Here is a 25,121-nt window from a genome sequence, read left to right as displayed (position 1 = left end):
ATTTCTACTATACAGTTTTACAATATAGATTTATTTTAACTAGATAAGATTCCTTCCAAGGTGATGAATGGGGAAGTCTATTGTTGCCCTGCAAGTTATTAAAGAACTAGTTATGAATACTGCCGTCAAAATTCAGGAAGGATAAAACAAAACAAAAAATTCAAAGGGTGCTACTCATGAATGAACTGACTTCCAGCTACAATGAATTAGTCAAGCGGTGCATACACCAGAAAACATCAACAGGAATTGGGGGTGAAATAGCTTGTTTTTGCCTGTCACAGCACTTGATAGAACTGAGGATGTAAATATGTAAGATATGATATTTTTCTGGAAATTTGCAGGACCACATAGAACAGAATGTTTCTATGTGATGGAGAAGTAGAAATGGATAAAATTTAAATGCTTTGCTGATATTTAATGCAAATCCTTTCCTGAACAGAAGCACACCTATCATACTAATGTATAGAGTGGCTATGTACCTTTGAACAATTAAAACCAGAAACTTGATTCCATTAAGAATCATTAAATTTTATCTACTGGATAAAATGGCATATAATCTAAGTAAATTTACTGATGCGTAGATATGCTGGTTGCTAAGTTTTCAGAGATCAGTTCAATTTACACACAGCTTCACAGTTCTATACATGTCTAATGAGTTCAGTAGTTAATCCCAAATCAGAGGGTATATGACTGCAACCTATGTTGCTGTCAGGAAACCTGACTCAAGGCTCATGATAATGATAGCACCAAAGTGACAAGTAAACTTTCGTAAATATTGGTAGATTGTAATTTCGGAAGAAAATAAAGTATAATTTTATTTTGTTCAAGACCAGTATGAGACTGCTCATCCCTATACAGAAATAAAACCAATTTTTAATTCAGCTCATCCAGGTAATATTACAGCCTGATTCATATTAACTGTGTGGATAACAAAGAATGGCATCATCAGTAGTATACCAAAGGTGAGGTGGTGGGAGCAGTCTGCCTTTGATATAGGCTAGATTTACAACATAGACATTTGGCAGCAGTATTACCTGAACTATTGCAAGCAATGTTCCTAGATTTCAGCCATCTGACATGTATGGCACAAACTAGGACAATTAAAAAAACCAAAAACAATCCTTCTATTATTATTTCCAAAAGAGTATATAATTATATATGCTAAACACCTACATTACCAAATCACCTATAAATAATACAGTATATCTATCAATGCTTGTATACCTTCATACACCAACATACAACGTCTATTAGTCACCCTATTTCTATATTAGGACAAAGAATGACCCAACAATTCCATTTGTCTTTGCTACGGGGATCCTTTTTTGTCCTGTGCAATGTAATGTAGTATGACAAAAATGTCCTATAGGGTCCTTTTTTCTTTTTTGACAAGCTGTGATACTGAAAGCAGAAATAACATACCCTTCAACTGTCCTGATTTGGCAGGAACAGTGCTGATTAATCTCCCTGATCTCAGTTTTACAGCTGTTTTTAAAAATTCCCAGTTTTCTCTCTCCTCCTTTGTCCTTCACTTACTTCAATTGCAGCACATTAAATTCAAAGTGAAAAAAGTAGTTTATGCTCAAGTTAATTTGGGGGGAGGGCAGACTCCTAGTTTTCATGTGTAAAATGTTGGAGGATATGAAATAACATAACTTGATTGTCAGAAATTTGGCCCTACCCAGAAGTAGGCATCAGAATTCCCACTGAGGTCAAGAAACACAAGCAGTGAAAACCTCATTTGATATCACAATAAACCCCAGTTAGTACAATTTCCCCCAAAAATTATTATCTTGATGTCTGAGAGTTCAAGCCCCATTTTCATTATATTTATGTCTCACCATATTTGGTATGAGAACTATAGCCATGAATGATTGCCTATTCCAACATGTATTGCATTTCCCAGTAGAATACTTTCACTTCTTCTTAAAGTCTTCCTATAGATCCAAATCGTTGTTAACTGTTGTCAAGTTGACTTCAGTTTATAGCAACCTCTTAAATGAGACCTCCAAGTCTCGCTATCATCAACAGCCCTGCTCAAATCTTGCAGACTCAGTGTCATGGCTTCCTTGATTGAGTCTATTCATCTGGAACATGCTCTTCTTCTTTTCCTACTGCCCTTTACCTAAAAGGTAAAGGTAAATGTTTCCCTTTTGATATAATTGTCTAGTCGTATCCGACTTGTAAACTTCATGAACTGAATAAATGGACTCTATTAAACTGCTTATGGAAAAAATGGATTTTTTTCCATTTTACACTTATGTGTAAAACTGTTCTTGCTTTTATTCATTTTTTTCTATACTCAAGTACATGATAAAATGGACTATAATATAAAAGATTAAAGCTTTGTTAAGTGCACATTCTTCTTCTCCTTGGAGCTAATTTTAGATTCTATTATGTATTTTTCTTACACATTTTTGTTAAAACGGCTCCTTCAGAATTGTGACTATATTTTCAAGAGCCGCATAGAAGATTCTTTATATTGTACTGAAACCATGTTCTATCATATTTCTGTAGTTTTATGCAATCATTTTTCCTTGATAACTATCACAGTTTCAAAAGCTCAGTTACATATGAATCTTCTACTGAATAGGATTTTTTTCTATCCTGATTTGATAATATGTAAAATGATTTAGCATCTACCTTATAAATCACCATTCTTTAAACTTCAACAAATTCATTGACTTATACTTCCATGATATATTTCAACAAAAAGTTTTTAAAACCTTCCTGAAGGCATTAAAATTTATTCCAGAGTTAAAGGAATGTTAAGGGAATGTTGTTGGTATATGGGTTATCCAGATATAACAGGGATGGTGTGAAGACACACCCAACTAAAGGTGGTGGCAGGTTTGGGTGTGCAACGCCGGTACCCTGGTGAGATCAAACTCTTTACCCAAAAAAGGCTCTGAAGCTGAATGTAAAGTTCAAAAGGGGGGGGGGGGGGGAATTTAATTTAAAGGACAAAAATAAAGATGGGAAAGGGCAAACCAAACCTGGAAATAATGCAGGGGAATCCTACAGCTCCTCCCACAACTAATACAAAGAACTTTTCTACAATAAACATACTATGGCCTGAACCAATGTGAAAGAAAATGCAGCGGGAGATTCAATCAGTCCTGGCAGGACATCACAGATGGGGAACATGTGTAATGCCCAGTGTTGGACTGAAACTCCCATCACCGCCAAGGATAAGGGATAATGGGAGAGGGAGTTCAAAAGCATCTGGATGTTATCTGCCCTTGCAACAGACTAACAAATTCTTGCAAGTTTCTGAACCTCAACTGGGTTAAGTACATACCCCTTTACACACAGTTTATCTTTGAAGACCAGCAGCTAGTCATAAAATAAACAAGTCATAAAATATTTGGACTGCCAGCCATGGCCTACTCCAATTCCTTTTATCTCCCCAAACTTTGCTCACTAATTCTGCTGCTATCTGCAGAATTAGTGTTGGTCCATTTTGTCAGTTTCATCTTTACCCTTAAATTTGAAACATGGTCTCATGTTTAAATTAAATTACATTAAAGCAGTTCAAACCAAGAAGCTGTACACTGTACAGTGGGAGAATGTAATTTTATTATTAATGTTGTTATTAATTACTAGAAGCTAATTTTGCCTCTGGCATATTAAGCAATTAAAAAAAAATCAACTAGGACATGCATTCTGTTTAAGTCGAATAGGAATTTCCTTCAGATTCTCACGAGAGAAAACAACCAATCACCAAGTCCCTACTGCAGTCCATTAGTATCCCATTATATGGATAACGGTAGCTTGTCACTTTGCAGCAAGAGAAGATGCTTGAAAAAAACTCAATAAATGACAGACCTTAAAAAGATATTTAGAAGTACTTTGTGAAGGAACTTATTAAAACCTCTGCACCTGCAAGTTATTAGTGTCCATTACCAAAATAAGGTAGGTTACCTGCTCTGGATGGTGTTGCACCCCCCCCTGAAGAAGCAGGTATATAGTCTGGGAGTACTCCTAGATCCATCCTTGTCACTAAAGGCCAGATGGACTTGATGGCTCAGAGTGCTTAGTGCCAACTTCAGCTGGTCCATCAGCTATAGTCTTTCTTGGACAGGAATAACTTAGCCACAGTAGTCCATGCACTGGTAACGTCCTGGTTGCTATTACTGTATTGTTGTGTGCCTTTAAGTCATTCCCAATTTATGGTGACCCTAAGGCAAGATTTGTTCAGAGGAGGTTTCCCATTGCCTTTCCAAGACTAAGAGCATGTGATTTGCCCAAGGTCACCTGTGGAAATCATAACCAAGTGGGTATCGAACTCTGGTCTCCAGAGTCACAGTCCAACACTCAAATCACTACACCACACTGTGGCAAAGCACTCTATGTGGAGCTGCCCTTGAAGATTACTTGGAAAGGGAAGCTAGTGCAAAACGTAGCCACTAGATATTGTACATAACACTTGTTCTGGCTGTATGTTTCCTTTCTGAATTCAAGGTGCTGGCAATAACATTTAAAGTCCTAAATGGTTTTGAAGTTTGATACTTTAGGGCATGAGCTCTTTCTATTTATGCCTGCCTGAGAATTGGGATTATTGGAAAGCCAGTCCTCCATGTCCAATCAGTAAGGGAAATATATTGTGGGAAGACATGGGAGAAGGCCTTTTCAGCAGTGAGACTCTGGTTATGGAATTCCCTCCCGCTGGAGGCCTGATTGGCTCCAACACTGGAATCATTTCTGCACCTAATTAATTTGGCTTTTTATTAAACTCTTGGAGACAAACTGAATTTATCCTGGCTGTCCATGTTTTATGATTCAATTATTCCCCCCCACCCCAAAAAATCCGGTTTAAATTGTTTGTTTTTAATTAGAGAAGCCACTTAATATATATATTAATCTTTTTAAACTTTTGTAATTATTTATTGTTTTAAATTGATTTATTGTAAGCCGCTGTGAGATCCTTGGGAAAAAGATGGGATATAAATATTTTAAGAAATAAACAATAAAATAAATGATTTTTGCAACTGAAAACAAAAGTCCTTGGGATAATACTTGAAAGATACAGATGAAAATGCCTAGAAAATCCTCTAATGAACAATCTGAGCATTGGAGAAGGCTGTGGAAGTGGGTGGTGGGTAAGGTTGTTGTTGTTAACTGCCCTTGAGCCAACCATGACTGTCAGTATATTTTTGCCCCAGGCTGTGTAAAATGTCTCAGGTGCAGCAATGGGTTAAAGAGGAAATGCTGACTCAGAGGAACCTGATGCAACATGAGCATGGAGATGAGTCATAGCAGTTCCAAACTGCCTTGTCACTGTGGCTACATGGCAGAAAGCTGATGAAACACTAGTAGGGGGTAGGATCAGAATCTTAGCTGTATTTGTGTACATAAGGATGAATGCTCCAGTACACAATGTGGTGGTGTGAATGTTGGTTGATGGCACAGCATTATGCTGGTTTGTGTAAATATTGCTGTATCGTGATTGTAAATCTTTGCTGCAGCAAAGATTAAAAGCCTTTTCAGAAGAACCTCAGTAGTTGTGAACTACTTCAAGACTCAGCAGTGGTGTTTGTCTTCCTAGCTGGCAGTCTTCTGTGTGCGGACTGCCAGTTTTTCCCCTGCACTAACACTCCAAGAGACATCTCCAAGACCCCCTGCTCTCTATTGCTCGTCTTGGGTCCTACAAATGCATGCCTGTGCCATCCCTGATTGAGTCTATCCATCTTCCATATGATATCTCCCTCTCTTTCTGTAGCCTTCAACCTTCATTATTGTCTTTTCCAATGATTCATGCCATCTAATGATGTGGCCAAAGTACCTAAAATCCCAATACAATCACAAACACTAGATTTCAGACTATTTCAGACTACTGTCAGCATTAAATTGATTGGGACTTCATATCCTATTCTGAACCAGAAATAACCACCCTATAACATATTATTTCAAGAGTTCTGCCCTAAACAATGAAAACTGAGATTTCTGTGGCTGGAACTCCCAGTCACAAAAGTACACTCTTCCATTTTCTTTTCCTCTTTTCTCTTCTTCCTTTTATGGAGAACTTAGAAATAAAATGTATTCATTTTTCAAGACACACTGTCTTGAACGATGTTTGTCCAAATCCAAATTCCTTATGAATTTTCCCAAATGTTCAAAATTTCCAGAAAGTTTCAATTTTTCATGCATTCTGCTTCAGAAGCCCTCCTTCAATTGAAAAATTTCCCATCAGAATCAGACTGATGCAACTCAGGATGCAATACCACATATCCACCTGTAGCACATTCTGTTTTACATTCTGTTTTATATTTACAAATTATTTTTAAAGACAACAATAATCCGTTTTTTAAAAAATATGTAGTCTGGATTGAGACTCAGCCATATCAGACGAGACCTAGTGAAATCAATTGCAGTGGGTCTCCTCTAAGCATGACTACATTTTGATCCAACTCTCATTTCTGTTCAATGAAGGATTAACTTTTCAGAGTACATTGCTTCCTGTTACATGTTTTATGACTGTAGAATCCCACAGAAAGCCAGCATGGTATATTGGTTTGAGCACTGGACTACAATCCTGCAGACCAGGGTTCAAATCCCAATGAGGCATGTAAATCTGATGACCTTGAACATGTCATACACTCTCAGCCTCAGATGAAGGTAAATGCAAATCCCCTTTGAACAAATCTTTCCAAGAAAACACTACAACAAGGTTGTCTTAAGTAAAAAAATGACTTGAAGGCACACAACACAAAGAATTCCATACAGTTCAGCAGTTTTGCAGCCAAAGGAATCAACACCTTATTAGAAAGATACAATCTACATCTTTCACATGGGTAAAGTGGGAAAATATGTTTTTGTTTAATTTTAAATTAAATATAACAAAATTTTAAATTAAATATAACTAAAAAGGCAAAAATAGTATTTCAATGACATACCGTAGGTAATTGAAAACCACTATTTCACTATCTCATGGAGTGCCTGCATCGTTTAAATTGGGTAACTTGGTGAACACCATAATAGTTATTTCTAAAGGCATAGTGATGGCTGCACAAGAAAATAAACTAGACTATACATTACAAATCACTAGTGCATCATCAAGTTTCCATCTGCCCCAGAGATGACATTTTAAGCCAGGCCTTTGATTACTGAAAGAATGGTTCTCGGGGCCCATTGGCCCAGCGAGAAGGTTCTGCTGGCCTCTCATTGGAGAGACCAGAAGATTTAAATAAAAACGGTGCGCTTTGTGTGGCCGTTAGACAGGGAGGGGGTGGAGCTAAGCCTATTTAAGGCTCTCCCGCCCTTGCCTCCCTGTCAGTTCAAAAGAGCTGGCCCACCCTCCCACCTCGACGACAGTGTAAGATTCATTCTGGTTGCTTTGGAGCTGGGTAGGAATTTTGGCCCTTGTTTTCCCAAGGGTTTTTTGCCTACCCTACACTGCTGGATGGGGAATTGGACGATTGGCTTGGGATGTGGCCATAAATAGGCCTCATGCATAGGCAGGGGGAGATAGTCGGTTCGGTGAGCACCTTGGCACCCTCCTAAAGGGTGAAGGTGGGTCTCTGGAATGGAGGTTTACATCTTGAGACTAAACACGAAGGGAAAGAGACTTGCCTTGGAGCGGGCTTGAGATTCAAACCCTTACTTAAGTCTTGAGAGTTAAGTGGGGAAGTCTTGGGTTGGCCTTCCGGATGAGGGCTGGCCAGGGGCAACCCAAATTATGGATTGCCCTTGGGGCTCAGGTGTTTTCGCCCTTTTTGAAAGCTGGGGAATTGGTCTTGGAGCAGACCATCTGCCAGCTGTTCCTACACAAGGTTCTCCCCCCTGGGCTTGCAGTTCTCAAGAAATAAAGTTAAATAGGTTGAATTTTTAATAAAGTTGCCCATTTTATAACCCAGTTCTCTGTGTCTGGTCTTGTTTTTTAATGAGTTGGTCAGCAAATAACTGAATTTCTCTGAGGCAAAAATTAAATTTCCTCATTAAAATACACATTGATTAACTTAATTATAACAGGCAAGACTGGGTGCATGAAACATCTTAAACCAGATGATTACTGCTCCTTTCCAACACAAATTATTTTTCAATTATCATGTCTCCCAATGCACCTATATAGTGTTTCTTTTTTTAAATTACAGAATTCCAATATTTCCATTAAAAAAATACATGAAAAAACGATTAAACCTGGAAAAAAATTCAACTAATAAAAAAGAAAGAAAATAAAAAGGTGCCTTCCGTATTTCAGTGAATTCCTGATGTTGTATATCATTTCATAGGTAAACAAAGGCAGTGAATTTTGCTATCATCTAATGAGAGGTAAATGAAACCAAAGATGAGAAGGACCAGAAGAAAAGTAATTGTTCACACTGTTCTGTAAGCTGCTGAGCAAGTTATTTAAATATATTATTAAACATTATTAAAATAAATACATGCTATACAAATTCACTTCTATGCATTTGAGACTTTTCTTTGGACCATGACCATAGTATGTTGATCATATGGAAACGCTACCTCCTTAGAGGGAACATACAGAATAGTATGGATTATAGTTACAGCATATCATATTTTAAAGATTATCAGTATAATAATATTCCAGCCTGATTTCCTAATTATGAAAAAATATACATATCACCAAATGCTAAAGTCTTACATACTTTCATTTGATTTAATGCCAGCCTGAGATCGCATGACATGGTTCAGGATATTTTTTTTTAATAATAATGTAAACAATAGAAATCTACTATTGTGGATTAGAAATTCAATTTTTAACATATTATTTTCATAGCTATAAAGATTCTTATAAAAAACAAAAACCGTTCCTGCTTTACAGGAAGGACAATGGATCTGACTGAGCACAAGCAGATGACTTGTATGTGAGTGAGAAGCTTTCAAAACAATAAATTTTGTGGAGATTCGATCATATTTAATTATCGTAAAAGGAGATTCTTGGTTTTTGTAGAAAAAAATAAAATTTAATATTAAATTAATTTTAAACTAATTTCAACTTTCAGAAATAATATAAGAAGACAAGATTAAACTGGAATGATGTTATTATTCATAAGAAATGCTGTGAAATTACCAACAATATTTTGCAATGGAATATTTGTGAGAAGCTTGTGAAATTTGATTCTTATGAATTCCATGTTGGTTGAATTTTCCATGTGCACCACCATAGAATTTCAGTTTTTATAAACATAATGCCCAACTCTTTATAAGCAGAAAAGCAAACATAAACATTTGCAGTGCTTCAGTTTTATAAATTTACCCACATGGAAAATAATGGACCTTACTGCATTGTCCTAGTCATGGGGTACATGGAGAACAGGCAGCTGGAGAACCCCTTGATATCCTATGCCAACAGATTGCGCCAGTGGACCTTGTGACTGAGACAGCATTACAGATATCATTTCTCAGTGCCCTGATTTGCAACACATCAGAAACTCTCCAGCTGGAGGTGTAGGTTTTTGGGGTCATGTTTTTGGGGTCATGTTCAGTCATAAAAACTTTAAACATGATTTCTCAGGAGTTACAAGTTCATAAGTCCAGCTTACATTCTCATAACACTGCGAAGATGTTGTCTCCCATATATTTTTAAATTATCCTCCTTCGCATAAACATTGTCACTTTTATTTCAAGGGAAGAGCCCAACAGGAAAACAGTAATGTCCATCAGAAAACTGAATCAATACATCTCTTTAACACCTTTTAAAAATAAATAAAAATGGGGTCATGTCTATATTGATTAAGCACAAACCACTCTTTCGGCTTCAGTGTCTGCAGACAAGAGCTTTTAAAATCAATAACTGTGTAAACAGAGTTTTATAAGACTTTTTATGATTACTTCAATACTATGATTCTAGCAGGAAAACTGATTCAACTCTAGCATTTTCTGCATTGATTTTCCAAAAAGCATCTTGCTTCATAAATGAAGAATTTTATCCTCCTTCTCCTTGTCCAGTGACTGATTATTATCAGGATTTTTTTTTAGCATAGGTGGCATCTAAGAGGGAAAATACTCAATCAACCACAGAACAGAATCCAGTTTTCCAAGAGCTGAATAAGCATATCCTTCCATGAACACTCCCTGACCTACTAATACTTCTAATATTTACTATATGTGGGAGTACTTCTGAAGCAGCTGTTTCATTTTACTTTGCCCATTCAAGGAAAAACAATTCATAACAGCAAATATTATGAAATACTACAGAATGTACTTACCTGAGTAGGACCAGTCAATGTCTTCAAGAGATTTCCGCTGCTGTCTAAAGTATCCAGAAATCAATTCTAAAAATTAAGCATACAGAAAGAAAAATATCAGTTTTATATAGCATAAAGGATCAAAAACCAAATTCCGCCAGTGACAATGCATTCATTTTGCTTGATATTTTGTTAACACAATGTAAAAACAAACAATGTGTCCCTTCTCGGTTTCCCCTTAGATATCAATGTAAGTAGTTAACATGAATAATTCCATATCCAGTCTCCAATGCTCAGTCTTCACTTGCATATTTTAGCCTCCACCTTACCTATCACTGCCCCTTCAGAAAAATTCCTCTTCTAAATAGCTTTCTGACAAGCAGACAAACTCATAATTGGATTGATTGAGCAAAACACTGTTGCAAGTAAATACAATACAGGGGAGAAATTGTTAGTGGGCTAATATGTTAGTGATTACTTGTCATGGGGGTTGAACAGACTGGCAAAATAAAGTGGTTTCCAACAACTTTGAAGGGAGGCCATTTAGATAATGCATGCCTCCAAAGCAGTCAGAAACCAGAATGAATCCACACTCCAGATAAGCCTCAGATAAAAGCCCAGAGCTGATTCACTGTTCTTATGATACCCAGTTTACCAGTTATCAATGGAGAGGGCTCAAGCAGACAGTTGGGGTGCTGCATGCCATTGACCGAAGGGGATGAGGAAAATGGAGTTAAAATATAACAGTTATAGCAGAGTACTGGCTTTTGAAAGGAGGGCTGAAGAGGAAACTGAAATGTCAAAAAGACATTTGTGAAAGGGACAGGATCCTGAGGAAAGCAGAGGTGGCGGGAAAGAGGTTAAGCTGCTGGGATATTGCAACATGTCCTTGAAGAAAATTACCATACAAGCTGCTTTATCACACTAAGGGGCAAACAGGATGTAAACAAGAGTTAAACTAGAGAAAACCAGGAAATGCCTGATGTTTATCACATGACATTTCCTGGTTTCCTCCAATTTAACTCTCATTTAAATCCTGTTTGCTCCCTAGTGTGATAAAGGAGAAGGTCTTGTCCAAGGACCCGTAAAGGCAGAAAGGGAGTGTGAAGCCTCAAAGGTGTCCCTGACATTATTAAGGGAAAGCAGAATAGAGATTTCTTGGACAGAGTATATTTTCATGCAGATGTATATTTGGTGGAGATGCAAAGACAACTGAGTTTTAAGACAGCTGACTTTTTTTTAATAGGGCTATTTTGTTTGTAGTGCAGAGCTTGGGAAATTTTTAAACAGGGTCACTGGTGATGCTGGTTTGGGAACTGCAGGAGTTATGGCCCAAGAAAGTAACTTTTCCAAGCTGTGCTTTAATATTCTAGTTATTATGGTCTTAGTAATAATTACTAGACACTTTACTCCTAGAAGTATCTACATACATCTCTGTTGTGTGCTGGCATAGTTACAATGGCATCTTCTACTAGGCGAATGGGGCACATTCATCCTGCTAAATGTCTGTCATTCATAATCCCATTACAAAAGGTTACTAGCAAATGCTCTCTAAATTGGGTCATTAATCTGATTAATGAATATTTCCAGGAGAAAGAAATAAAACCAAAAAGAGCAAATTATCTGCATACCTATGTGAAAATTTATGAAGTGTGAGAAATATAGTCCTCCTATGTAGTTATATATTAATCACTTCAGCTCAAAGTAATTACATGAAAACAATGATGCAGGTTGCAAGAGGCTACTGTCAGAACAGAACATGGAGAAACAGAATGGTTCCCAACTGGCAAAGGGGTAAGAGAAGAGTGAATCTTATCACCCTACCTATTCAACTTATATGTAGAACATATTGTAAGAAAAGTGGACTTGAACATAGAGGAAGGAGTGAAAATAAGAAGAAGGAATATCGACAATCTAAGATATACAGATGACACCATAATACTAGCAGTTCTTAGTACAACTACTAAGAAAGATCAAGCAAGAAAGTGTAAAGGCAGGCTTACTGTTGAACATAAAGAAAACAAAAATAATGACCACAGAGAATTTACACAAATTCAAACTAGACAATTATGAAATAGAAATAGTAAAAGATCCTAAAATACAAAGATATACAACTGAGCACAAATGTCAGAATCATACAAGCCATTGTATTCCCTATTACTATGTATGGATATGAGAGCTGGAAAGTTAAGAAAGAAGATAGGAAGAAAATCAATTCCTTTGAGATGTGGGGTTGGAGAAGAGAGCTGAGGATTCCATGGACAGCCAAAAAGACAAACAAATGGGCCCTAGAGCAGATCCAGCCAGAAATCTTTCTGGAAGCCAAGATGACAAAACTGAGGCTGTTGTACTTCGAACACATATAAGAAGGTATGAATCAATGGGGAAAAAAACAATAATGCTAGGAAAGGTGGAGGCAGGTAGAAAGATAAGAAGGCCACATGCTACATGGATGGACTCTATTAAGGAGATTACAGGTATGACTTTACAGGAACTAAACAGAGCAGTGGAAGACAGGGGGTCTTGGAGGTGTCTCATCCACAGTGTCGCCATGTGTCGAGATCGACTCAAGTTATGACTATATAGGCATCAGAAATATAGCATGTAAAGCTGAGTGAGTGTTGTACTAACACTTGATATCCACCCACCCAATTTTATATAGCAACTAATGAAATGTTTGCAGGTAAAGAGAGGTGCCACCTCTCACTCATTACTTTTAAGAGGCCTAAATTTATCGAAGACCCTACTAAACCCAGAAGAATGGTCAAAATCTAAAAGATTCTCCACAAAGCCAGAACAGATATACAACCTGAAGTTAGGAACCTTACTGAAATACATTCACAACTCAGATCATCATACTAAAGGAGAGGTGTAGAGATAGTCACTGACATGGAGCCCCAGCTGTAAGCATTACCTATCTAACCTTTGAACTAACAGAAGTTATTCTTTTTTATAGCTTCTCCTACTGACACAATGAGAAAAGTCTCATTTTGTCTGTTGAACCAAATAAGAGAATTCATGGCCTTTCTGAGTTGTCACCTTGTTCTCCATTTAGCCCTCTGTTTAAAGAAGAAGCCCTTTAGCACTGACACTCTGTTACAGGCTACAGATTAGCTAACTGTATACAAAAAGGTCATGCCATGTAATACTAAGCTCTCCATGTGCCATGGCAAAATGGAATTAGGTCACAGATCTTTCTAAGACTTTCTGAAATTTTTTATTAAGGAAGATGTAGCCATTATCACGTTGTGTGTGCCAGCCACTTAGATCAGCAAGATCCCTTTGAACTCATCCACATTACTGGGCTATGGGGGTGATGCTACTATGGGCATATATCTCATAAGTCCAACTAAGCTGCATGCCTTCCATTTTGCTAATGCTGAAATTACATCAAGGAACACAATCAAGTGTTATTAGTTTTTCAGCAACATGAAAGTGCAGAGTTTATAGCACCTGACTTCAGTCAAACCTTTCATACTGTCTTTAAGAGCAATGGTTCCTGAAAAGATGTTGCTACTTGTAAGAAATGGCAATATTAAATCTTGGCCTCTGGATCCATAAATATCGTGACAGAGTTCTGTACCATTTTAATTAATGCTGTTTTTCCTCACAGAAGTCCCATTTGAATACTGCAATATTATTTATATTACATTTTGGGAATTCTTAGTTGTTCACACTTTTGTACAACATATAGGGAAATGGTCACAAACAGGGTAGAATAATGATTTCTTTTTAATTTGTAAGATAGCTTTTATAAATCTATCTGGTGCAGATATTTTGGAACAGACAGACTTTTTGAATTGATGGAACACTATGCAGATTATAGGAGTACTAATAAATAGTCCTTAATTTCTAATTATTATATTTTTACCATTAGAGGTGGCTACAAATGTCATCTCTGAAACAGGAATCCTTAATGATGCTCAGCTCCAATTAACTTGTCTACATGAATGCAATTCATGTCTTGACTGCTTTTTATGAAAACAACCACTTCTTTGTATGGGTTAATGTCACTTTACCTTTCTGTATACACTGAACAAACGGCTATGGACACAAATTCAGAACTCAACCATTCTGCAGAATAAACGGAGCCAATATTTTATTAGCTTACTGCTTCTGTACAAGTTCCACATTATCCATTTCTATCTTATTACAGTTACAACATTACAGATACAGTATTTTTTCCCTCTGGTCATAACACAATTTTTGTCAACAGTTAACATTTGGCTGTTACTAAAACTATAACATATGTCTAAAATTAACAAAAATAGATGGAAAGTCATAAAATTGTGAAATTTAATTAATTCTAATTAACATAATGTTCCTTTTGTCATGTACCTGAGCTAACAAAGCTATAGGGTTGCCACTTAAGCAGCATAATGCTGGTGAGTAGTAAAATATGCAAAATTCTGGGTGAAATAATAAAGAGGACAATCTGCATGAAGCACTGGAAGGAGTAGTATAGGTAAGACATCCCCAGGTGTAAAGGTTGCACCCATACCGTTAATGGAGCAAAGGTGGGGAGAAGATAGCTCACAAGGATGTGTGTGTGTGGAGAGAGATAGAGAGAGAGAGAGAGAGATGCACTTCAATTCAATATATGTCTATATGGAGTCCAAGATTTATTTTAGATTGCTTTCCACCTAGAATCATACTTCCCTTCTTGCTAATTTCACATTGAGAATTCACCTCTATGCCTTTACTCAACATTTTTGTGGGCTTTGAACCTTTCTCACCAAATAGCATATGATATTTGCATTATCATAAAACAGGCATCTTGTTTATTTCTCAACCAAAGCAATCAGGGGTTGCTTTTCCACTGCAGTCATTTCCCTTTTGACTAAGCTCATAAAGGCATCTCCTTTTCCCATCTGGAATCCACTTTTGTAGCATATAAAGCTAATTATGGTGCTAACGTTTTTGCCTTTGATCCCAAAGGATTGAAATTTACTAGGTTTGGGGTTAATTACTATTTTCCATCACAAGCTTTTAAAAACCTCCATAAGTCAAGGGCAGATCATGTAACAATTCTAATCATATGCCCTCATAGGAAAAGAATTCACAGCACAAAATCTTCCACTAATTAACATGAAAAGCAAAAGAAACACAAAACGTAAATAAACACATTTCTTCACTGAACTCTTTGCTTCAAATAGGTTTCCTCTTGAGGAATTCTGTGTTTTCATAGATACCACACTTGAATTAATCCCTTTAATAAATATGCTTCTGATTTAATGTCAACAACTGAAGGGCCTTTCACTTTGAACAGCCTTACTTCATGGAAGCTTATTCTAGAATTTATTCTGTTACATTTATTTTCTCCTTTCCTTCAAGTAGCTTGTGATAATTCACATCATTCACCTTCACCATTTTAGCTTTACAACAATTCCACAATGTGAGTAAGGTTAGGATGATAACACACAGCTTGTCCAAGGTTACATATTAAGCTTTTTCAGGGGTAGCTGTGTTGGCCATATAGCAATGTTCAATAACATCCAAAATCCACAAAACAGTGATACCTTTATTGGGCCAACCAAAATGCGCACCATACATGTTGCAAGCATTCAAAGCTCCAATGGCTTTGGATCCAGATCTCAAAGGCAGTAGCTTTTTGTCTTCTTAATGCAATTTAAAAAGTTTATTTCCTGAACATTAAGACTCTCCCAGTATTACCATGGCCAGGAGGAGAGGCCTGCCTGAATTAATATCCCTCTATACCATCTGAACTGAGGACAACAACCACAACATCTTGAGAAAATGGAGGGCTATGATTACCGTTGTCATTTTTTCTTTCTTTCTGCTTTATGATTTTTAACATCTTTGCCTGATGAAGAAGCCACTGGAGCTTCAAAAACTTGCAACATGTATATTGTGCATTTTGGTTTTCTCAGTAAATGTATTATGGTTTTGTGTACAGTATTTTGGATACTATTATATTAAGCTGAAGTACATCAGCTTCAGTTTAATCATCATGGCTCCCAGTGAGAGTTGAGGCTTGATCTGATAGGACTCATTTATTTGTCCTCTTGACAATGCATGGTATGGTATTCTCAGCACTCACCTTCAGCACATCTCAAATGAGGTGATTTCCTTTCTATCAGCTTTCTTCACTGCACAGTTCTCACATTTGTATATGGATGTAGCCCATAAAGGAATAGCCATCACAGCTACCCCTGAATATATTAAGCTTTGTGGCTGATTGAAGTTTGGAGCTTCATAATGCATATATGGAGATTACTGCACCAGCTTTTATTCCTGAGCTAGGTGCAGGATGTAAACGTACAGGGATAGCCCAAAAAACCCTCAAAAAACTATAGTACAGGGATAGATTCACATACCTGATCTGGGCTTCTCCCATTCTTTAAAAGGCCCAGGAGAAGCCCAGATCAGGTACGGGATGAGTACTGCCAGGGATGGAGCTGTGTGATAGAATTCATCCCTGTGTGTTTACATCCCACACCTAGTGTGGGAATAAAAATAGGTGCGATAATTACAATGTATATGCATAACATTCATATATATATAACTACAAAGCATACATACTTTTTGTATATATGACAGTTCCAAAGACAGCCACAATAAAATTATTCCTACAAGTTCTGAAGGGTTCTTATCTCTATTGTCAGAAACTCCTCCTAGCCTGCTACAGTCTGGGTTACTTTTCTCAACCTTTCACACTTCACAACCATTCTGAGCACTGAAAGCATTATTCTCCTGACTCTTTTCCCCTTTCTTTTTTCATCTCATTTATAGCCCCCAGGGAGTAAGCTCTGCCTGTGAAATTATCTTTTTCTTTCATTCTGTCTAGCTGTGAGTTAACCTTTTCCTAACACACACATGGAGTTAAAGTGGATGCAGAAGCTGTGCCAGTAAACATTAATCAGAAATGGTAGAAGGACTAAACATTTAGGAATAAAAAAAGGTGCAAAGCCAATCTTGATCAGGGCTTGACATCGTTTGCAAAGCTATTTTTGTAACAGCTTCTTGCCCCCACCTCTCTTTTTTTCAGATAATGGGGGGAAAGTGTGCGTTTATTAAGCTTGTGCTATTTAATGTGTCACAAGATTCTTTCTTGTTTAGGTAACTCATTTCCAATCCTTTGACATTTGAATCAGTTTATTTAAATACATATTCTCATCCTACCATCCTACTCCCATCCTACCCCATCTATTCAAAAACTATTACTGCTCTGCAAAGTACCATACTGACTGAGGGTTTCTCAGAGTTGCAATTGGCCAAATGGCTGTAATAAAGTTATTATAGAATTGCAATCTGCCAAAAGCAAGTGATGCCACTGAATTATTGGGACTTACTTCTGAGTAAACATTATAGGATTGAACTGCAAATATTTATCTATAGCACCTATAGGTTTACCTATAGCTGCAATAAAATAATACAAACAAAAACTGAAACAATTATTAAACGCAGGAATGCACAAAATAAGAAACCTAATTTAGAAACCAACACATTATACAGTAGCATGAATTGTAAGGCTTTACATCAGGGTGGGCAATTCTATGAGGGGTTGGGGCTAATTTTCCACCTCATGAATTACACACCCTCATTGACTACACCCAGATCTCTGTTTCTCTGTTTCCCCTCCAAAATTCCAGTTTTCCTCTGTTTCCCCTCCAAAAAGAAGTAATGTAACATATTTAGGATGGGTAGGGATTCTGTGGCTGGGATGTCTTGTTTTGTACATCTGTGTGCGATTGGCGGGGGGGTACTTTGGCTTCATTTTGAATTTGAGGCCTGGTGACAGACCCAAAGGGTCACAAAGGTGGGGTCCAGGGAGCTCACTCTGCCTAGGGGCTGCACCATTAGTGGCCTACATTGACAGTTATACAATATATATAATTTCTGGTGCATTTCAGAAAGAGACACCCAGCACCTCCTGCAATGCCCTCACTCTTAGTGAAGAACAGAAGCTGAGGGTCTCTCCGGCACAGCTTCATTCCCACCAGGCATAGGCTATGTGCCTATGCGTGTGCATGTTCCAGAAACCCTTAAAGATCCATGGAAGAATGAATTATACTGGGGTTGAGGACTGGTCCTTCTTCTTTTGTCATGCAAGGGCAGCCAGAATACACATAAATGGACCCCTGAAACTGATTCGTGCTGGGAGGGACAGCTTTGCTAGAGAAACTCCCTGCTGCTACTGTACAAGTGGGCAAGAACCAGAGGAAGAGGAGCAACCTGTGTACCCCAGACAACTGGCAAACGTATGCTGGCAGAGACCTATGCCATTTTAAGAGTTCTCTGTCAGATTGAGCCTGGAATTTGTTGTGGGGGTGCTCTGAAAAAGGTAAATGTTCTGATTGTAACAAATGATGGAAAGAAGTACCGGAGAAAAGAAGCCACCAGTGCTTCAAAATTACTGGGATAGGGCTGATGCTGATTGTACCCTGAAAGAACAGCACTGCTGATTTATCATCCTTCTAAATAGGCTGATTTGTAAGTAAATGTATTCTTTACAAACACACCATCAATTGCCACAAATGCCTTGCATTTCTGATCATTTAGGCAGGTGATGGGAGAGGTGAGGAAAGACATAGTTCCAGTAAAATATCTGAAAAACCCAGAACCTATTATTTTTGCATAGGCTGAAATCAATCATAACACAAAGTTATCCAGGTCATGTCCAAATGCATGTTGAAGTGTTTCTATCATCACAGTTCCCCCATAAATAAATACTAGCAAAAGACCACACTGATTCTCGGGATGAAATGTCCCTTGAATAGAAAATACTGATAGAAGCAGGACAGAACTGCACAAAACATTGAAAATTACGAGGTTACTGAAATTTATGCTAGCATGGCAAATGAATAAAATGGGACAAGCAAATGGTTTCTAGAGACACTTGTTTTCAGCATCAGCAATGCAAAACCTATATTTCTATTGTGCTTGCATAAAAAATAAGGACTTTCTGACTTGGATAATAAAATATGGATTAAGAATGTGTCAGATATGCATGCCCAATATCATGCAAACCAACTACGTTAGGTGATTGACTTCGTTATATGAGAGTCTGTTGTGTAATAAAACATTGTACTTTTCATGCAAAGTAATTTTCAGCCGGGGGAAATTAGCATGAAGTTTTATGCTGTCTAAATATAATATTAATGTAACTTATAATAATGTAACAAAGTAAAGAGAATGCTTTTTTAAAAAGACTGACTGTACTATTAGCTGTTGTAAGTTAGTACCTAATAGCTTTTTAAAGGTAATAAATCTTTGATTTGACAACTAATAAATATAAATTAATAGAGATCATTTTATGCTGTAAATGAAAGAAAGGAAAGATTGCCTGAAGCCAAAGACAGTACAATGTCCCACTGGATCACAAGCCAATATGTTCTGAAAAAATAATCTTGATGGCCTTTATAGTCCTTAGAAGAAATCTAAATAAGAAACTAGAAGAGAAGGGGAACAATCAATTTGAACTTCATCTTGCCAACCTGGCCCTCCAGATTTTGGACTACAACCCTCATCTGCCTTACCCAGGGCAGCCAATGTTGAGGGGTAATGGGAAGTGAATTTCAGAGCCACGCAGAGATTCATAATTGCCTGATTCTGAATTGAAGAATATACCTGTTGACTAGAGATATTTTGTAGTTAAATTAACACTGTGCATGGTCACCCAAGTCCTACAATTTTCCACATTCCCTGTTGAACAGCTAACCTTCTTTAGAAAAGTATGGTCAACATTTCAGGTTGTTGGATTGGAGTTTCCATTAGTCCTAGCCAGTATATCCAGTCACATATAATGTTGGGAGTCCAATGAAATCCAAATAACCTCCTGATTCCCACGCATGCAATAGACATTCAGACTTCTGGCCTTTCAGTAGGTTTATAGCAGCTAGCTTTTTACCCTTGTGACCCCCTTTATATGAGGATTTTGCGCACACACACACCCCACACACACTCAACATAACACATGAGTAAAAATATTTTGTTTGTTTAGTATGTATATTTTTGTTTCCACATTTACATATATTCATATTTTAACATTTTATAAGGAAATATCATTAAAATTAGAACTGTTTATTTATTTAAATTCAATACGTAACACACAGCAACATTTGGCTGCTTTTCCTTTGCCTCTGGGGAGCTCATCCAGAACCAGGAGATGGTGACAGTCCTGAGCAAGAGGCATCATCCTCCTCCTCTGCTGGGGGCTATCACTGACACTGGCTCTCCTTTGGCTACCATTTGACTAGGCCACACTAGACAAAGAAGATTTTCATACCAGTGCTAATGTCATTAAAATGTCAGGGAAGTCCGTGTGTCTGAAAGCCTGACATGCTTCCTAAATGGCAGGGAATCGTCCCCTCGCCTCCAGTGTTCCTGAATCATTCAGGGTGCAGCAATTTCATATGATCACAAAGACTACATCAGCAAACTAGAGCACTGATGTGATGGGTGGAGAAAGAAGAAGCAGCAGCAGCTCAGAATGAGGCCCACCAGAAGCCATGATTCAGCAAGCCTACTTGCTCCCTTTCTCCTACTCCCTTATTCAAAGGCAACTGCTCCAAGCACCTCCTCGCCTTTCTCTTCCTTTCCAAGACACAAAAGGTTTGGGACAGCAGGGAAGGGTGGATCAGGGCCTCCAAGTGTTGGCTCCCCAGGGGTATTCCCCCATAGTTTGAGAACCTCTGATTTATAGAGTAAAAACCTTAGGAAGGTGCATCTTGACATGTCACATTGATGTAAGAAGGGGGAAAGTTACATGTGCAATTTCTACACAACTACCAAAGGTACACTAGGCCTGAGCTGTATTGTATCTGGTCACCAAATACTATGTATGGTAACCACTTATATATCAGAGCAAAAATGAAGGTCACTTGATGTATAGAAAAACAGACATCTTCTTCACGGTCCAGCAGCTGCTATACTTTATGAACACTGTAGTTCATTGTTCTGCCCTACAGCACAGTCAATGCCTCTTGGAAGTCCAGCTGGAATACAGTAACTGTAAGAAGCACCCAGTAAAAATGCAGAGAATTAATGCCAAGTTACATAAGTAAGGCTTTCAAGGACAGCATATGTTCATTCCTGTGGATGATGAACCCTGATCCTGACACATAGGGACACACTTCATTCCTTGTCCTACTTCCTTGGCTTTTTGCTAAAAGCTGTACAGTTCCCAAGAAGCCAGGCGTCTTGAATGGACATCATCTCAATTCATGCAGAAGCAATAACTATATATAACAGAAGTCTATAAAGTTATAGTAAAGTTTGCCACTAAAAGAAAGAAGCACCAGGAACATCTCTATAAGAAGCAAACATGCAGAACTATGAAGATAGACCTAGAGATGAAGCAGATGGCCTGCCAGGAGCAACCAGAGGCCACTCTGGCCCTGATCAAGCCAGGACCATGGTAACTGCATGGGCCACTTTCAAAGTGGGCTGCTGCTGCAATCCTAAACCGACTACTACCAGGAGACAAATTTAATAGGCTCCTTTTTGCAGCACCTCTGGGCCACCTTTGGCAACCCCAGAGTGGCTTCCAGCCACTTTGGGAGCATAAGCACCATGCCCTGAAAGCATCCAGAAACCGTTTCTTTTGGCCCATGTATTTGGGGCCTTTGTTTCTTAGCATCAGAATATAATAAATTGGGATTTGTTAATATAATTCAATTCAGCTATTTATCTTCCTATTTTTTCTTTGTAATTTACACATCAGAGGTGCATTTATTTGCTTTTCTTCCAATGTAATATATAACATCCTATACCAGTAATGCCCCTCTACGTTCTATATTGTACAAAAAGGACACAAATTAGAAATGCCAATATCCAAAAACCAGTTGCTGAATATTTTAACCTTCCGGGACATACAGTAAAGAATTTACAGGTCACAATCATTGGATAAAAAGAAATTAAAGGAAGACTAGAAAGAGAAATAACTGGGTTGAATGATATTCAGAAATTCTAATCCTTTAGCAGAGATATGAACAAAGACAATGGTTTCATGGCTCACTACATATATTAATACAAGAGTCCTCATTACTGCAGGTACAACAAAAGGAATTTTCTCATAGGAAATTTTGAACCCAGATAAAATGACTTTTGGGAAGCCAATTTATTGCTTTTGCACATCAGCACCACTATAAAGATCTAAAAGACCTGTATCATCTCACCCAGCCCTTTGCAAATATAGGGTAAGGGACATAATGTGTATCTTTTTGGATCCTATTACATTCTATCCCATTCCCACAACCATATAAATATGCTTTAAAACCTAAGGCTTTAGGTTTACAGCCTAAGCTATATTGCATCTGAAGAAGTGGGTCTAGATCCTCAAAAACTCATGCTAGTTTTAAAGGTGCTGCTACAGTGGGCCCTTGTTATCCACTGATTTTTGGTTCCAGAATCCCACATGGATAATAAAATTTATGGATGCTCAAGTCCCATAAAATATAATGGCACAGCAAAATGGTGTCCCTTATATAAAATGGAAAATCAAGGTTTGCTATTTGGAATTTATACTTTTTTGGAACATTTTCAAGCCGCGGATGCTTGAATCCATGAATAAAAAAAAATCCGTGGATGAGGAGGGCTGACTGTACATTCCTTTTCTTCTTTCCTCCTTTTGCCTTCTTCCTCTTTAAGCTTCTCTGAAATCTTTCCAAAATAAATGCTTTGATTCTGCAGGATTTCCACCTGCCTATATTGCATTAAAATGAATGTAAAGGGCTTAGATATTAGGTACACATGTGTATGAGTGAGTTTATTCATATAATACCTGTAGGTAATCTAGCAGGAATGGGAAATTCATGGCTCTCCAGATGTTGTTAGATTGTGACCACCATCACCTCTCATTATTGATTCTGACATGATAGATTTGCTTATTTAGTACACAAACTATTTATCATTTGCAAAGAGGAGGGATGATGCTATGCAGTGAGATTAATCACAGAAAAATTAAAGCCATGTAAAATATCTAGTCTGACAGTAAAAGTCAAATTAGCAGTTTTCCCAAAGTCCTGATTTTTCAAACCACAGTTAAAAACACTGCAACCTTGTGGGTAATTTTGGCACAACTGTCTATGATTATTACAGTTGATAGTAGGTGTAGTTCAACAACATCCTGGTCTATACTTCTCTCTCATTAATCTAGGTCACTTAGCTATACTGCTGTAATGGAAGCAATTAAGTTTCCTATGTTGAGAGGTCACATAGGTCACCTCTTCAATGTTTTGTGTCTGGATATATAAAAATACAGAATATTACTCTGGTTCTGTGGCAGATCACAATATTGTTTTCCAAAGCCCATGAAATTCAGAAGCATTATATTAATCAAGTACAGATATCTATATTCACTTTTTAATAACACACTAGCTTTCTTCAGACATTCTCTATTTGTACTCAGTTAACACATAAGAAGGGGAGCACGCACGTTCCCCTGAGTAACCACCATCCAATATTTGGGATGTGAATGAGCACTGTCTAAAGAAGAGAATTCAAGGGATATAAAGGATTCTCCCTTTCAGACCACTACCTTCCACAAGTAGAGGGCAACAGAAAAGATGGAGGTGAGTGGGGCTGTTGTACCCCTTTTCTTCAAAGGAAGGGGGGCTAATGCATTCTCTTTCCTCATATGTTCACTGAGCACTGATAATGAATGCCTGAAGGAGGCTGGGGTATACAGTACTTTCCATATGTACTAGATATAGATTTTGTCAATTTCATAAATGGGCACATTAATTCAAAGAAGTATGTACTTGCACATATTCTTCATTGATCACCCATTTTCAATGGAAATGCCACCGGTTGATTCAGAGTATCTACTGTCCTTTCCTCAGCCATGCACTCAACCTTATTGCCCTAGACCAACAGAAGGCTAGAGAAAGAGAAGCAGATGGTTTCATCTGAAAGTAGATTTGACTCGGTTTAGTCTGTAATCCATTCACCATATTTCTAACAATGTCAACAAGACAAGGCTTTTTACTTTTTAAAAAGTAACATGTCAGTATTATAGTTGCAAAGCTCTGACAGTAGTTAGTTGTCATTATGGCTACAATTTCAAAAGTAACTATCTGGCTTTTTGTGGGTTTTTCAGGCTATCTTCAGAGAATGCTTGCCTAGAAAATGAAGATGCTAGCCACAGATGCTGGTGAAACGTCAGGAAGAAACTCTTCTAGAACATGGCCACATAGCCCAAAAAAACCACAAAAAACTATGGATGCTGGCCATGAAAGCCTTTGACTTAACTATCTGTCTTCTTCTTTCTCAAAACTCACTAAATATTTATTTCAAGTACTTTTTGAAAGTATCCAATGCTACAAATACATGTACTATGGTGCAAAACATCCTCCTCATCATCCTCAACTTCTCCAGGGGAGCACAAGCAAGCACAAGCATGAGAAACAGCACGAGGCAGTCCTTTAACATACAATATTTCTCTTTCGCTTTTTAGTGAGACTACAATCCCTGTAACAGGCTTTTATATACTCCTTAATTTTACCGACTTTGAACAGCGCTGTGTATAATTACAGCGCTCTAGAAATAAAGTTTAATAATAATAATAATAAATAATAATAACTCTAAAAGCAATTAAAAGTGGCAGTTACCTAACAAAAGATTTCACCTGTTAAGTCACAATAATGCTAGCAGTTTGAAACTAGTTATTTCTAGTTTCTAGTGTTAGAAAGCTTGATTAATATATCCACTCTTTGGAGTAATCAGTTATTAATTATAATCATGAAAAACATAGGAACACTGAAGCCAATTTCCATATTCTAGTCCAGTACAGGGCACAGATGTTTGTGGAGCTGGCCAAGGCAGCAGTCAGGCAGTAGCAGCTGCAGACTTCTATGATAGCAGAGTAGTGAATCTGCTAGGCACTTTAGTCAAACCATTTTTTAAAAAAATTATCCAAAGGGCTGAACCCTAAATCCAAAATGTCACATTCAAAGTTCAGACTGACATGAAGAGCCATCAGCAGCTGTCACTCCAAGAAAAAATCTT

General features: G+C 37.6%; 1 protein-coding gene across 3 annotated transcripts in view; it reads right to left on the bottom strand.

Moving 5' to 3' along the window:
• Window positions 1–25,121, bottom strand: part of PTPRZ1 (protein tyrosine phosphatase receptor type Z1) — a 121,419-nt gene that overhangs the window by 79,184 nt on the left and 17,114 nt on the right. For all 3 annotated transcript variants that reach the window (XM_089524364.1, XM_089524365.1, XM_089524366.1), the window contains exon 2: window positions 10,173–10,238. In XM_089524364.1, coding sequence (XP_089380490.1) covers window positions 10,173–10,238 — 66 coding nt within the window. The remainder of the gene's footprint in view (window positions 1–10,172; window positions 10,239–25,121) is intronic.

This window comes from Sceloporus occidentalis, unplaced genomic scaffold, assembly GCF_023333645.1.
Source record: "Sceloporus occidentalis isolate IW3139 unplaced genomic scaffold, rSceOcc1.0.p SCAF_5, whole genome shotgun sequence".
NCBI lineage: Eukaryota > Metazoa > Chordata > Lepidosauria > Squamata > Phrynosomatidae > Sceloporus > Sceloporus occidentalis.
The sequence above is the reverse complement of the archived record's forward strand: the minus strand, read 5'-3'. Positions and strand labels throughout refer to the sequence as shown.